At 34.9% G+C, this 16,062-nt stretch overlaps 1 protein-coding gene across 2 annotated transcripts in view; it reads right to left on the minus strand.

The window, feature by feature from the left end:
* Positions 1 to 16,062, minus strand: part of LOC137652281 (rifampicin phosphotransferase-like) — a 455,498-nt gene that overhangs the window by 5,840 nt on the left and 433,596 nt on the right. For both annotated transcript variants that reach the window (XM_068385577.1, XM_068385576.1), the window contains 11 exons: positions 14,428 to 14,562; positions 14,075 to 14,159; positions 10,940 to 11,028; positions 10,568 to 10,723; positions 8,058 to 8,117; positions 6,999 to 7,099; positions 5,191 to 5,298; positions 4,385 to 4,504; positions 4,163 to 4,241; positions 813 to 947; positions 521 to 623 (listed from right to left, as the gene is read on the minus strand). In XM_068385577.1, coding sequence (XP_068241678.1) covers positions 521 to 623; positions 813 to 947; positions 4,163 to 4,241; positions 4,385 to 4,504; positions 5,191 to 5,298; positions 6,999 to 7,099; positions 8,058 to 8,117; positions 10,568 to 10,723; positions 10,940 to 11,028; positions 14,075 to 14,159; positions 14,428 to 14,562 — 1,171 coding nt within the window. The remainder of the gene's footprint in view (positions 1 to 520; positions 624 to 812; positions 948 to 4,162; positions 4,242 to 4,384; positions 4,505 to 5,190; positions 5,299 to 6,998; positions 7,100 to 8,057; positions 8,118 to 10,567; positions 10,724 to 10,939; positions 11,029 to 14,074; positions 14,160 to 14,427; positions 14,563 to 16,062) is intronic.

The raw sequence follows: 16,062 nt of genomic DNA on the forward strand, positions 1-16,062 counted from the left end.
ATACAGGATACAGAGGTTTTGCATATGTTTGAATGTTGCTAGACCAAATAGAGACCAAACAAAATAGATAACCTAGAAAAAGATTTCTTATTAAGATCATTTATATTTTTTGATTTTGTGCTGTGAAGATATACAAAAAATAATTCCTGAAATTTGATAAATAGTTGTAAATACAGATAATACAATACTAGGAGTAAAAAAATTAAATTTTGAACTAGATATGATTAATGATGTGAGGTTGAGAGCCACAGATTTAGCTATTATAGGTCTATTGATGTCAGAGCATGCTCAAGTCAAGGAATAAGCCTTGCATAGCAAAACACTTATACACATTAAAATTGTTAATGAAGGTATTTAAGGCAAAATAAGAAGTGATACAGTTGTTTGGTTAAAGAGGTGTTTGAGAAAAACACATAAGACTCCATATCAGAAAAAAAGAAGTTATGAACAAAATCCTTTTTCCATTGTTGCATAAATGCATTACAGTACTTGCAATTACATCACAATCAAGCTCACATACCATGAGAAATAAGTCCTCCAATCTCCGTGACAACTCCCGCCAAAAGAGGAAAATACGGCGTCCAACCAACATCTGTGCTTTTGGTCACCAATATGTCCCCGCGCTGTTAGTAAAATCAACATTATGATAAAACAATATGAAATCTATTCAGACCAAACAAATAATTGATGCAGCCTACATTCAGGAAACAGTTTCGGAAAACTTACAAAATTTTCATTAGTATGAAGGTATGTTTGTACATGAACGCAAATCATCTTTTCGAGACCAAAAATACTACAAACTTGATACACACCTGTATATTGGTGGCTTCTGTGATACTGGTGACGACTCTAGCAATACCTTTAACTACTCCTTGACACACAGCAGTTCCAGTTAAGACCAAATCTTCACCCTCGTTACCCAGGTGAACTTGTTCAGGCTCGTTTATCTGTTGGTGAATAAATAAAAGGGATTTTGACGTAGGAAAAATCTATTTTTGGGTGAGATAGCCATGTCGTCCTGATGGAAGTTCCTTCTGGCAACTTCTACAGAATAAAATTTCTGCGATTGATATTACAAGAGAATTACTGTCAGGTATCACAGGGTTCCAATACCCCGGAAACGACTATCCGAAGATATCGTGTATAATCAGGGACGTATCCTAAGATAACCATAGATATCTGCACCCCAAACAGACCTTACCCAGTCTAATCCACTAAGGGGAAGGATAAGTAAGGAGCTAAATCTAGAATGAGCAGAAAAAGTTCAGCCTATCATTCTAACGAAAGGACAGTCAAAAACATATGGAGTACAGTAATGAGAGTTCTATTCTTAAATGGATCTAAGATCTTTTTTGGGGATGAAATATAGTACAAAAACAATGACAACACTGAAAGAAATTCACAATTTAAATGACATCATTGATTGCTTGTAAGCTAATTGTAAGCTATATTCTAATTATTATAAAAAGGAAGAATTAATCAGTACAGATAGTCGGAATCTAAAGCTAAAATAAATTCTAAACTTAAAAACACACCATTGCTTATTTTTTCCTAACAATTTGTCCCATTAAAATTTAAAAAATTTCAGGATTTTAAAATCCCACTTAAACAGTAGTACAGTGGAACCTCTACACACGAACGTATCTACATCCGGATTTTCCAACATCCGAAGTAAAATTCGAGCAAATTTTTGACTCTACACCCGAATTTTATTTCGACACACGAAGTAAACATTACACCATTGAGCGTCGAGTGCTCAGTTCTCTATTCTTGTGTGTATCGTGTGGTTGTCCTCTGTTTGGTCTGTTATTAACAGTGCTTATTTTCTTCCTTTTCTCACATTTCCTTTTTTATTTTACCTATAATCATGGTGCCTAAGAAGCTAAGTTTCAGTACAGGAAGAAGGCAATTCTTTCATTAGAATTGAAGCAAGAAATTATAGAAAAACATGAGAGCAGTGTGCATGTGAGTGATACTGTATGGCTAAACAATATGGCCGGAATAGGCCTATGATCTCGAGGATCATCAAGCTGAAGGCAGCCATTAAAGCAAATAACCATCGAAGGGGATCACCATTATTACAAGACATCTTAGCAATACCCTGGAAGAGATAGAACGCCTTTTGTTGATAGGGATAAAGGACAAAGAGATTGTTGGCAACGATCATTTGTGAGAAGGGTCAGTGTGATGAATAGAAAGAAAGAAAAAAGTGAAGCAAAGAAAACCATGATAGCATTAACAAGCTCTTTTAAATAAGACTTCTCTCTTTTTCTGTTTCTCTCTAAACATAGCATTAACATGGTCTTTAAATAAAATATATATCTATCTCTCTCTCTCTCTCTCTCTCTCTCTCTCTCTCTCTCTCTCTCTCTCTCTCTCTCTCTCTCTCTCTCTCGTTCTTCTTCGCTGTTATAGTGTTAGATACGTCTATTATTTTTTTTTCCGAGAGAGAGAGAGAGATTAAACAAAAATGTGTTTAGAGTACATTTGATTTTTAACAGCGTCAACGAGTTGAAAAACAATTAAATGTAACTAAGAAAGTAATAACAGCTAATCTGAATTCCTTTATTAACTAAAACAAATATTGATACAAACACACTCGTGTGCGTATGCACAAAAACACACACAGGTGCAAAAATTGCTACGCAGTAAGAGAGACGGTCGGGGAGGAGGAAGAGATGGTGACTGCGATAACATACCGTAACTCGTCACTGAAAGTGATGAAAATAAAAAATCAAAAGAAAAAAAATGTGAAAAATATGAAATATAAAAATAAAAAAAAAATAAATAAGCCAAGTTAGATTAAAATTTCTGTAGTGTAAGTTACGGTATGTTATCGCAGTCACCATCTCTACCTTCTCGCCGATCGTGTCTCCTCGTGCGTGTGTGTGTGTGTGTTTGCGCATACGCACACGAGTGTGTTTGTATCAATATTTGTTTTAGTTAATAAAGGAATTCAGATTCGCTGATATTGTTTTTTTAGTTACATTTAACTGTCTTTCAACTCGTTAACGCTGTTAAAAATCATATGTACACAACACATTTTTGTTTAATCTCTCATTTTTGTTTAATCTCTCTCTCTCTCTCTCTCTCTCTCTCAGAAAAAATTAATAGACGTCTCTAACACTAACAGTGAAGAAGAACAAGAGAGAGAGTATTTATTTAAAGAACATGTTAACAACATGTCTACCTTCTCGCCGATCATCCGTCTCCTCCTGGCGTAGCAAATCCTACACCTGCGTTGGCCTGTCTCTAAGGTAAAGTGGCAATAAAACACATTTTTTATTCATTATTTCTTTATAATTATCTTTTTTACATGCTTCTTTCATATTATGCAGTTATGTTATTGTTATGTGTAATTATGTGTAGCCATTTATCAAGGATTTATTATGGGTTTTTAGGCTGAGGAACGAATTAAATGAATTACCATGTATTCTTATGGGAAAATTCGTTTCTACATCCGAACATTTTCTACATCCGAAGTTGGTTGTGGAACGAATTAAATTCGTATGTAGAGGTACCACTGTATTTGATGGACTAAACACTGCAAGTTTTTTTTTTGCAATATCACTTAAATTACAAAGTTATTTCAACATACTTTTGCATTTAAGGAATTCAAAGAATAATTCTGGATATTATCCAGTCAATTTTCCAATCAAACAGTTAACTTGACTAAATACACACATTACTCATCATGAGTCTATACATACATATTGGTTATGGGATGATCAAGAGAATAAAAGTTGAAAACTTCCTTCCTTACTCATAGATTTTTGGGTAAAGAAAATGAAGGAACTTTAAAAGGCCTACCCAGGATGGCCAAATTTATCGGCCAAAAGAAAAAATACTACCAAGTTTCGGGAAAGTGAAAACTACACAAAAATTTGCTGGTTAATAGTGCGAAAAGAGGAGGATGATTAAATAATTACTGGTTCAGGGTGCAAGAGAAAATATTGAGAACTTTTCAATTCAGAAATGTTGAGGAAGAAAGGAATTGCTTGTTTGAAAATGGTATAATAAAACTCAATAGTAAAAATCTTACTGGATTAGGAAGTGTAAGAGTTAAAACATTATAGTTAGAAATGTTCTGATAAGAAGGAATTTCTGGTTAGAAAATGTAAAAAGATAAAAGAAAATTAGAACTTTCCACTTTAAAACTTACTGGTTTGGGCATGCCATAAGATATATCGGGGTATATTAAATTTTCTAATCTTTCACGAAGCCTCTTTCGCCGAATGGCCCTATAAGGGAAAAAATAATAATAGTGTAAGGTAATATCTAGATCTAGATTTAAATAACATTAGTTATTCATCACAAAAAATGTTGCAGCTAATTTTAAAAGACAATCTATCCTCAAGTCATAAGAAAATCATACGTATCCTACTTGGAAACGATCAGCGGAGAACGATTTTTAACCAGGTGACCTATTTCCGAATGTGTCAAGAAGAATATCAAATCTACTTCAGGTAATCTTCCTTCGCCAGTCATCATCTGACCTAGTTTTCTGGAAAAGACAATAAACGAAAAATAAATTAATCTAAGTGTGCAATTTACATTATATGTACTTTCTCAAAACCCAGTACAGTACTGTACATGAAGAATTAGCTGTTTGAAAGTCAAATATACTTATAAGTTGTAGTTTTGTCGGGAATGAATAAAATAAAATAATATATATATATATATATATATATATATATATATATATATATATATATATATATATATATATATATATATATATATATATATATATATATATATATATATATATATATATTTTTTAAAAATAATAAATAAAATAAAAAAAAAAAAAATAACACAAATAGCAAAACATGAATTCTCATAAAAGATAACATATAAAAACTTTTTTTAAACACAATATGCAAAATGTATTATCTAAAAACAGATTAAAAAATACAATTTTGTTAAAATAGTTCATGAAAATACCCAAACTAAAAGATATAAGAATATACTTATCAGAGAACAAAACACAAAGATAAAAACTTCACAAAGATAAACAGCTTATATTTTTTATTCGATTTCAAAAGATATTGGGGATTTCAGATGACAATAAATAGCAGCACTTCTGCATAAGCAACAGAAAATCATTCTAAGTTATACTCTCGAATAACAGAAAAAATAATGATGACTGCACATGTTCACACAAACTAGCAATCTGAAGCTACTCACAAGTATGCTTTCCTAAAGATGTCGACCATTTTCGTTAGCTGAGACTTCGTTGTCTCCCTATGCACCACAGCATCCCTACACATTGGCAATACGTACTTCAAGGCTTTCCTTGAAGAAAAAAAAAACAATACATGATCAGTGCATGCCAGGCAAGGATGAAGAGCGCATTGTGTGAAAGGGGGTTCGACTCACTGTACAGGCTTAAAGGCCACTCATGAATGGCGGAGGCAAGGGACAGCGACAATCCCCTAGAGACTGACCATATATACATATGATCAGTCCCCAAGCCCCCTCTCCACCCAGGCTAGGACCAAGGAGGGCCAGGCAATGGTTGCTGATGACTCAGCAGATAAACCTATAGGCTCCCATAAACCCACCATCTTTAGCTCACAAGAATGGGAAGGTTGCAGAGACCAAATAAACTAATGAGTTTGAACGGGACTCGAACACCAGTCTGGCATTCACTAGTCAGTGACGTTACCACATCGGCCACCACAACTAATGTTGGGGAATTTCTATGACACAGGGGCTTCATCTAGCTGACGGATGAATGAAGCAGTGACTTTTGTTTTTATCTGGTGTCAAACCTGTTAATGAAATGGATATGACTATGTTGAAAAATAAATATTCCCCACTCTTGCTACTACAATCAAAGACAATACTTGGAAGTTATATTCTTATTTCATTAGCCTCTGAAATTTGAAACCTAAAATTAGTCAATTTCGAAAATAGGCTTTACAAATTGCACACATTGAGACATTACACAGGGAAGAACAATTCAAGTGCTTGTACTTTTTTTATAGCAAGATATACTTTTTTTCATCTTAAATTTTAAAGCATCTGGGTCAGGAAACTTTACCTTTGCTTTAGTTAATATGAAAATTTTAAAACAGCAATAAAAGCAATTCTACAAAAAAATGGCAAATTTCTTTTTTCTCCAAAAGATATTATATACATTAAGATTTAGAGAGTGAAATATAAAAAAATTCTTCAGAACTTCTAGTGTTCTCCAGTCCTCTAGTCTTCAGCTTTGAAAATTTTTAAAAGTTTAAGATAAAAGCTTCAATATTGTCAACACATTGGATCTCAAACGGCAAGGAAAGTTACAATGCACTACTTATGTCACAGTAGTGGGACATTAACTAACCAATGGCAACCTAAAATAAAACACAATCTTCCTGTGGAGGAACAAAAATATAGGATGGATTGTGCTAAAAAAAATCTCATTATAAATTAAATTGGATTCTAGAAGAAATTTTAAACTCATACATTAGAATACAGTACCATAAGTTGAGAACAACTTTGCCGCGGTCAGATTTCCATCTGTCCATTTTAGTAAGAGGCCAGAAATAATGAGAGAGAGAGAGAGAGAGAGAGAGAGAGAGAGAGAGAGAGAGAGAGAGAGAGAGAGAGAGAGAGAGAGAGAGAGAGAGAGAGAGAGAGAGAGAGAGAGAGAGAGAGAGAGAGAGCTTAAAGCCAAGTTTTTCTAGCCATTGAATTTACAATTATTAGTTCGAATCAAGTACTTGGAGCAAACATCATACAAAAAGACTGTACCTGATTTAAAAGGTCCCCAGTTACTATTTTTTCAACAGTTTTTAAGATGATCATAACTTCATTAAGACTATAAAATCTGGATAACTAACTGCAAATTAAAAACGATAAAAATAAAAATGAAATCCGAGTGATAAAAAACTATAAGAAAATGCATCATTGATTGGATTGGTTTCTGAAAAAATAACTTAAAGACAACTTTTAAAAAACATAGCACCTATAATGACAAAGTGACAAAATAAAAAATCACTCACTTAATGCCATCTGAAACTGGTGTTTTCATGTTTCTGATTGCTTCTTCTATAGAAACAAAATCCCTTCTGCTTTTATTGGAAGAGGGGTATCGAACCATTGCCTGAATGTAAGAAAATAGAGATTGTATAACATTCTGTTAAAGAAATAATGGATTCTCTCTCTCTCTCTCTCTCTCTCTCTCTCTCTCTCTCTCTCTCTCTCTCTCTCTCTCTCTCTCTCTCTCTCTGTCAAAATCTATCCGATGGAAGTCATATAGTAACAAACTATGATTAGGTACTTGTAGGAAATATAAAATACAACTATGATACAAAAGAAAAATTCTAAAAACTATAATAAAGTAAGAGGTGAAAATAAATCCTCATCTAAACGAATAAGAAATCATGATGTGCAAGAAAGATGAAAATCATCAAAAATGATTCTCTGAATTGGTAAACAAATATTGTGGGCTATATTTCAACACTTTTTTTTTGGGGGGGGGGGTGCAGTAAAATATGACTTTCATGTAATCTGCTGAAAATAATTAGAAGACATTGAAATATTGATGGGAGCTCATGAATTTGCTAGAATAGAGCCCTCACAAAACCTCTAATGAAATACAAAAAAAAAAAAAAATACTAAAATTTAGCAATGAGAATAAGTCTTCATAAATAGCATTAATATAGGAGACAACAAAACTTTCAAATGAGGATGAAACAATGCAAGAAAATGGAAAATAACTACTGAAATTTACAACACCTGTGCGGTTTCACACAAACAAGAATGGATCATGAGGCTTGAAAACCAACAGAGTAAGAGAACCTTATTAAATAAGCTTCTTATAAAAGCGAGTCAACAGCAGAATTACTCCGAATCATACCACTCAAGTGCTTGTATCTTCGTTATCAAATATACCCGTGTTATTTAAATAAAAAAAATTACACTAAAATAGATTTTTGGAAATTTCCAGATCAGCATTAAGATTGAGAGACTTTAATTTTCACATTTATTATTTAAAATAAAACTCATACCAGTAGTTTATGAATTACAGTATATATACATCTGAATCTTTAAAACCTTACCTGCAAACTTTCAACAAGAGGGCGAGGATCCAAACTCCAAGAAAGAGACATGAAATCAATCTGAAATAAAAACATTACACAAGTAAGCAAATTAAAAACAAGAAAATAATCCATCAAAACTAGAATATAGTAATACCTCAGAGGTCAAACACCACCGAATTCTTAACTAATCAGTGATTTAACAAAGTTTTCTAACATTTTTTTTTCTCTGGAGGTCAATTCAAAGAACATGTGTGGGTAGAATTATTCAGGCAAGGTGTAAAGCATACAAGACAAAGGCCCCTTACCCAGTTCAGATCTGCAAAATATTGATCAACTGACAACTTTGTGTTTAATCATATACAATAACCCCCAAGAAGATTAGTAGTGGCAGTGATAAGCAAAAAGGGGAACTTCTTGAGAAACACTTTTGAATTAAGAAACTAGATAATTGAAAAAGCAGAAAGATGTGTCCGCACAACCAATATTTCCGAGGAGTTTGGTTTACAGTACTGAAATCCACTATCTGCACAATTTTGAGGAAAAAAAAAACATTAAAGAAACTAATGTATCAAAAAAAGTATTATCTCTATCTAAACCAAGAAGTAAGACCATTTAAAATGCTGAGAAACAGTTATTGATATGGATTAATGAAAAACAGTTGGGGGTGATAGCATTTCAGAGAATCATATGTGAAAAGGCGATGCAAATACATTTAGACATCATTATAATCATCCCAGGAAAAAGTGATGATGCCAATTCTAGTGAAGTTCTTAGGGCTAGCCGAGGTTGGTTTGATAGTTATAAAATGCAAATTGACATTCATGGTATTGTTAGGTAGGTGGAGGCTGCCAGTTCAAACAAAGCCACTGCTGAGAAATATGCTATGGAATTTAAAAGCTACATCAATGTGAAAGGTTATAGCAGCCAGGTTTTCAACTGTGACAAAACCAACCTTTTTTCTAATAGAAAATACCAAGGAGGACTTACATCAACCAGAAAGAGAAGGCCTTGCCTCAGCATAAGCCTATTAAAGATAAATTATTTCCGTTGCTGTGTAGGAATGCCAGTGGGCACTTTAAGGTCAAGGTATTACTTATCAACCACTCCTAAACTCCAGGGTCTTTAAGAACAACATGAAGAAGGACAACTTGAGGGTGATGTGGAGGACTAACAGCAAAGCTTGGGTAATGAGGCTGGTCTTTACAGAATGAATACATAGTGCTGGGCCCAGTGTACAAGAAAATACCTCCGAAGAAACAGTCGCAACTAAAACTTCTCCTTGTTGTGGACAATGAACCAGCTCACCTTTCCAAAATGACGAATGAGTTATCAAGGGAGTTTTCATCAATCACCCTCGAGTTCCTAGCCCCAAATAAGGCTCCCCTCATAGAGCCCATAGACCAAAAGGTAATTTTAAACGTCATAACCACTTTGCAAAAGATCGTTTTTAAAGGTGTTTTGAGGTCACCTCTGATATACAGTTAACACTTGAAGAGTTTTAGAAGAACCATTTCAACATTTTCCATGCTGTAAACCTCATCAACAAAGCATGGGTGCCTTACTTACCTTATTTTGCCTTATTTTATGTTTGGGTTCCCCCAGGTCCCTCCCCTCAGTGTGAGGCACAATTAACTATTTCTGGAGGAAGTTTTGGCCAGAGTGTGTGGCAAAGGACTTGGAAGCCATTGATTCTGAGCCTGAGACTGAACCTTTGGTTGAGAACATTATTTCTTTAGGCATGTCCATGGAGTTAGAATTTGATGAAGATATTGAGATATTGTAGGATAACCAAGTCACTGAGCTGACAACAGAGGAACTCCAACAACTTTATGATGATCACTACCACATACGAAGAGAGGACGTATCTTCAGAGGAGGAGGGAGGGAGGTCCTGTACTTACTTCAATCATAAGGAAAATGAAGGTATAATAAGCTGAGTTACATAGTTTTGTTAAAAAATATCATCCACATAAGGCAATAGCCAGAAAAGGTGATTTCTTTTTATAAAGACTGCATCAAGTCATTTCAGAAACCTCATAAAAGGGAGGTAGAGGCAAAGCTCTCTTGATAAATTTTTAATACCACAAAAAACGATAAAAGAGAAAACACCAGAAGGGGGACTTCCCCTTCTCTCCAAACCACCTTCCACTCAAGTCATCCACTCTTACTACAGGTAAAATGAAGTTCAAGGTTCATATATTCTATATTTACTCTATCAATACTAACGTTTGATTCTTTTTGCTACGCTTTTATGTACTGTACTGCATTTCAATATAGCAAGCTTTGTATAATAAGGCCCATAACACGAGAATCCTTGAATGGGAAAAATTGATTCGCTACTCGAATACAGATTCTTAAAGATTTCTACTGTATTTGATCTCCGAGGTACCACTGTAAAGTAGTTTACATTACCTATCTCTTAATGTTATTTTAGAATTACTATGAAAAGTCACAAAACTGTCATTGTAAAAAGCTGCAATAATGATACATTAATGAAATTATAATTTCAAGATATAACGAACCACAAACCTCTTTCAAGCAGCGATGACCATGTCTCGAAAGAAAACTCCTGTAGCACGTGCCAACTTTCCCTGGGTGGCTCTCTAACCAGACCTTCCCTTCTTCAGGGGTCATACTAAGGAAGTCATTGGCCTCCTCGTTCTGTGCTATTACTTGAGCCACAGACTGTGTAGATAATGCAAGACATTTCAGAAACCACATACTGTATTATGAATATTTGAAAAAATTTACTGTACACATATATACATATAAACATACGTACAGTATAAAGTGTCTACATATACATATATATACAATGGAGAAAACTCTTTCATTTGCTAATATTCTTCACTCCAAAATTTATTCTGTAATATTACACCACCATTAACGTTACTGATTTACCTTTAAAGCTGAAGGAACATCTGCAGATTCTACTCCACTGCACGTTGATAAAAGTGAAGCCATATCTTCGTAATTTTCTTCAGAGAATTCTGTTTAATCATTAATGAATGGCAGTACATCAAAATTACATATCATAAATAGTAATTTAGATCTATAAAACAAAAACCTGGCATAAAATCCCAAAATAGTTATTAAAAAGTGTAAAACTTAGGCGAATGAACTACATTATGTCACTACTTTAAATTCTCTCTTTGTGGGACTGACTCATGTTAAACCTCAACTTTCCTCTTCTAACGGGTAGATGATGTCAGTCAAGTGAAGTAAAACTTTCACTTCCTCATCTCCTTTCTTTTTTCAATTCATCCAGGAATTAATACCTCTTATGCATAATCTCTCAGGGGAGGAATGAAAGTTCCCGGCAAAATGCAATACGGCAATTATTATCAACAAAACATATTTATCCTCAAAAGAATGTTATGCATTCCAGTAAAGTACAAAGAATATAATTGCAAAAGGAGCAATAAAATTATGCTGGGACACTTTAAACAACTGAAATCGATAAAGAATGTTGAAACAAATGAAACACAAGGATGCAATGGTGCAGTGTGGTAACACCAATTTCTATTCTTATCTAAGTTTAAAACATTTTATTCTAAATGCTATTCTAAAATATAATTCTGATATCAGTTAATCAATTCTGAATAATGAAATGAAAGCCAAAAACTTAAGCATATCCTGAACTACTGTACTCTCATTAAATGTCTCCAAAAATGTCCGCTGTATCTAACAATTTTAATTCATCTACATATTGAGAAGCTAGTTGACAAAATACAAAGACTATCTATTGAAAAGGCATCATGAAAACAGGGGATCCCACAAAGGCTCATCCAGCAAGCGATGTTACTATACAATAACAGAGTTTTAAATTTGGGTGACAATTGTAGCAAGCACAGTATATCTCAAGAAATTGAGAGAACTGATAACATCCACCGAGGATCAGTTCAAAATGGTTAATTGCTTTTCATAGTGATGAAAGAAGTTAAAAAATGTAAAGAAACAGTAGTGTACACAAAATATAACATACTATCACAATATTACACATGCCTGGAAATTACAAGTAGTTTTTGATTCTCAAAATCTATGAAAATTTTACATGGGGAAGAAAAGGGGAAAGGAAAACACAGTGGAAGAATTGTTTTTAAAACGAGGTAGAAAATTAGTGTTGCTCTCAGAACAGGCCAAACATACATTGAGGTGAATTAGGAGAGGTTGCTAAACCACTGGTAGCCTAAATAAGCAAAATCTATAAGTAAAGACAAAATTTTGTGATTTAGAATAATGCCTGCACTTCTCTATGTTGCAGGAATCACTAAGGAGCAGATAGATATAAGGACCAGGAGTGACTACAAAATGCTTGAATTCATAGCTCGAGTGTAGTAGAAGAATTATATCCCAAATGGGGAAGATGCTGCAAGATGTGATATCCAGATGACGACTAAGACTCAAAACCTGAGGTGGATTGGACTGTTAGTCGGATAATAGTAGGTCAACACCTGAGGGGGTTTGGATTTATGATAAGAAGGTAAGGAAGTGGCAGGGCAAATACCGTCCCAGCATTAAACAGAAAAACATGGAGAAAAGGAAAAGATAAATATTCAGACCATATGGGGAATCAGGAAGAAACTACAACATACAGAAGAAAGGGGAGTAAAATCATTTTACATTTAACCCAATACAAGAGAAAATCTAACAAAACAATTGACAACAATGGTGCCGGCAACGATGATTCTGATGAGGAAAGAAGTTCAAACTAAGCTTTAATGATTTAGACCTAGAAGAAACTAAATTATAAATAACTCAAGACTTTCCTCCTCAATTGCATGAAGGATTGGTAAGGAGGGTAATGAAGACAAGTATACCTATGTCATGTGAGTGATGGAGATGTAGTGTATCTACAGTAAGGATAAGGTAAAATTTTGATGGGAAACAAGAGCCTGAAGGATCCCCAGTAAAGAGTTTTCTGTTGTTAACTAAGTACTATAGTATTAATATGAAGAAGCTGTGCTTGCGTATGCAGTATTGGTAGAGTGGTTAAGATGTCTTTCCTAATATTAGTGAAACCGTGGCTCCGTCTTGGCAAATTCATTAAATCTGATCCAAATCAGTCTAAATATCATATCTGTTTCAGACTAACAAGCACTGAATTGCAAAGTGTGCCGCTACCACAACTTGATACACTTTCTATGAACTTGTACCTTCTCCAGAATTCAAAGTTTTGATTACTATATGGCCAAATTTTACTAAAATTTGCCTCAAAAAGGAATGGTACAGTACAATATATTGAAGCTTACCTAAAGGGAGGCTACTTAATACTACAACATTTGTGCTAAAGTGTGATGGGCGAAACAAGAAAAGGACGGACATTATCTACCCTCAAAGCTTCATAATAGAATATTGTATGATGTAGGCAAAAAATGAATCTATATAGTTTTATTCTATTACGGTAGACACAAATTTGAAAATAAAAACATGAAAAAGTTTAATTGTAAAATGAAGGTCATTTTATCTAATGTAAGATACTAATCCAATTCCAACAACCAATTAATTTATTAATTTCCAACATCCTGTTGGAAATTAATTGGTAATTATTTTTGAAATATCCAAAAACCATATATACAGAGACTAGTGACATTAGGGCAGATGGACATAACATAACAAGACCTTTAGCAAGACCTTTAGGTTTCACAAAAGTAGGTAAATGAAGACAAACATTTGCTTTCCCAGAATTTTTTTTAAATAAAATTGAAATGGCATCGATCAAAAGAAGACCTTTGTGTTCATTTGACTGGACTTCCAAACTGTGGAAGAAAGGAAATTAATGGGCATGAAACTTTGCTTGAATAGCATCCCTGAACTCCTGGAAAAGTAAGGTGTTCTTAGTACAGTATACTATTAGTTGGTTGGACTATTGGTCATTGATACAAATAGGCTCAAGTAAGGCAACCACTTTTACTTTGTAGTTATGCAAAATCCACAACTAAAGGTCTCATTAAAGTATAACAATCTTATTTTGAAGATTTTCATTAGAAATTAAACTTATTCATAGAGGAAAAAGAAGAAAAAAAAGGACTTCACCTTCTTGTCCAGTGCTTAGCATCACAAAGGAGACTGATTGCGTAAAAGAGCTGATTATGCTAGTATGCATGTGACTATCACTAACCTGGAAACATGAAATTACAGTTATGTCAATAGTTATGGCGATACATAGTGAAAAATTCTACATTTATAATCTTCAATATACAGTATTCAATATATTCAGCATTGTGGAACTGGTACTTAGTAAAATGAAATATGTTGCTCTGATATTCCATTTTGGAACAAAAAAATATTTATTTCTCGGCAAAGAAGCTGAGACAATCATGGCAGTCTGAGTAAAGCTCAGTTACTTCACGAAAGGTAGGAAACTCCACATCCTGGAAGAGACTTACCGCCAGCATATCTGGAAGGCGTCTTGTAATCTCTGCATACAGAACTTCGGCCGAAATGGCTCGGTCTTGACCTATCTCTGGACGACTGCAATGCTCTTGAGCTTTTTGAATGCGACCAGGGTTTGTAAATTTTATCTACAAAAAATTCAAAAGATAAAATTATCAATAATCATGTAAGATCAAGGATACATTGTGTACTTTACTTTTTCAATATTAAACTTAGCCGGTGATCATATAGCTGTCAGCTCTGCTGCCCGACAGAAAAACCTAAGGACAAAATACGCCAGCGATCGCTATACAGGTGGGGGTGTACATCAACAGCGCCATCTGTCGAGCAGGTACTCAAGTACTCCATGTCAACACAGAATCAATTTTCTCTCTGTCGTGCCACTGGCAAGACCTACTAAATACGCTGTTACTAACTGGATTTGTTTTCACAACTATTTGGTGAAGTACACTATTCTAGTTTTGAGCTTTCGCTATGCAGGGGTTTTATCTTCATTTCAAAACTTGAACTCGTTTTGGATAGATTTAATTATGGTGACAAAGAGAGTATGGACTCTCTTTCACTTTTAAATGGCCGACCCTTCCCTTAGACGGAAGTGTGTTTAGGTTTTTAGTAATTTTGCTTAACACGTTATAGATCTATATATTTTATATCTCTCCGCCTTTATTAGGCCTCTTCGATTAACTTGTCCTCACGCACCTGTTGTGGTTGACAGTTCAGTTTTTTTACAGTTCACAGACTGTCTAGCAGTTACATAACGTTGCCTTCTGGTCTGCTGCTAATGCACCAGTGCTGTATGTCCTCACGCACCTGTTGTGGTTGACAGTTCAGTTTTTGACAGTTCACAGACTGTCAAGCAGTTACATAACGTTGCCTTCTGGTCTGCTGCTAATGCACCAGTGAGACCCTCACTGAGATATCCTAGCTTTTCTCGGACAAGGTTCCTGTAGATGAGAAAGTGCTGTTCTCCCTCCTACTGATATTCCTTTGAGGACTCTGTCATTTGGAGAGGAGCCTTAAGCTGCTTAGCCTCCTATGGACTTTAATTAAATCATGATGATTTTTTAAGGATCTTCGTCCGGATCTTGTAACTGCTGCTCCTCGTTCGCCTCACGTCAGAACTTACACTAGGCCTAGCTACTTCGAAGCCGTTGTTGTTAAGCTAGTGCTCTCTCGCTCTCCTAGAGAGCGTTACGTTGGCTAGGCGACTGGTTTTTGCACCAGGAGGAGTTTTAGGGATACAGCCTTTTGATTTCCCTTCTTTTTAACTGGCTTATAGAGCGAGAGTCTGATAGGACACGAGAGAAGTTCTCGGCTTGGGAGTTCATGCCTCTGCCCAGGTAGACTTCTCAATTCTGGTGGACTCGCCCAGGCGCCTAGCCAGGAGACGCTCCAGTTGTTTACAGGTCAACTTCTCAACTTTTGTCGAGCCTTTGAAGCTTTGCTGTACTATTATGTCACACATAACAAGGCTTCCAGGGATGGTAAATGGTTCCGCTTCAGTCGCTAACCCCGTCTGTTGCCACACCTGCTCCCGTAGACCCTAAATGGGCTTTGGTGCAAGACATGCAGTCCAAGCTTGTGTCCTTGATAGAGGACTTAATACGGAGAAGAACCTTCTGGCCAAC

Source organism: Palaemon carinicauda, chromosome 13 (genome assembly GCF_036898095.1).
Source record: "Palaemon carinicauda isolate YSFRI2023 chromosome 13, ASM3689809v2, whole genome shotgun sequence".
In the NCBI taxonomy this organism is placed as follows: Eukaryota; Metazoa; Arthropoda; class Malacostraca; order Decapoda; family Palaemonidae; genus Palaemon; species Palaemon carinicauda.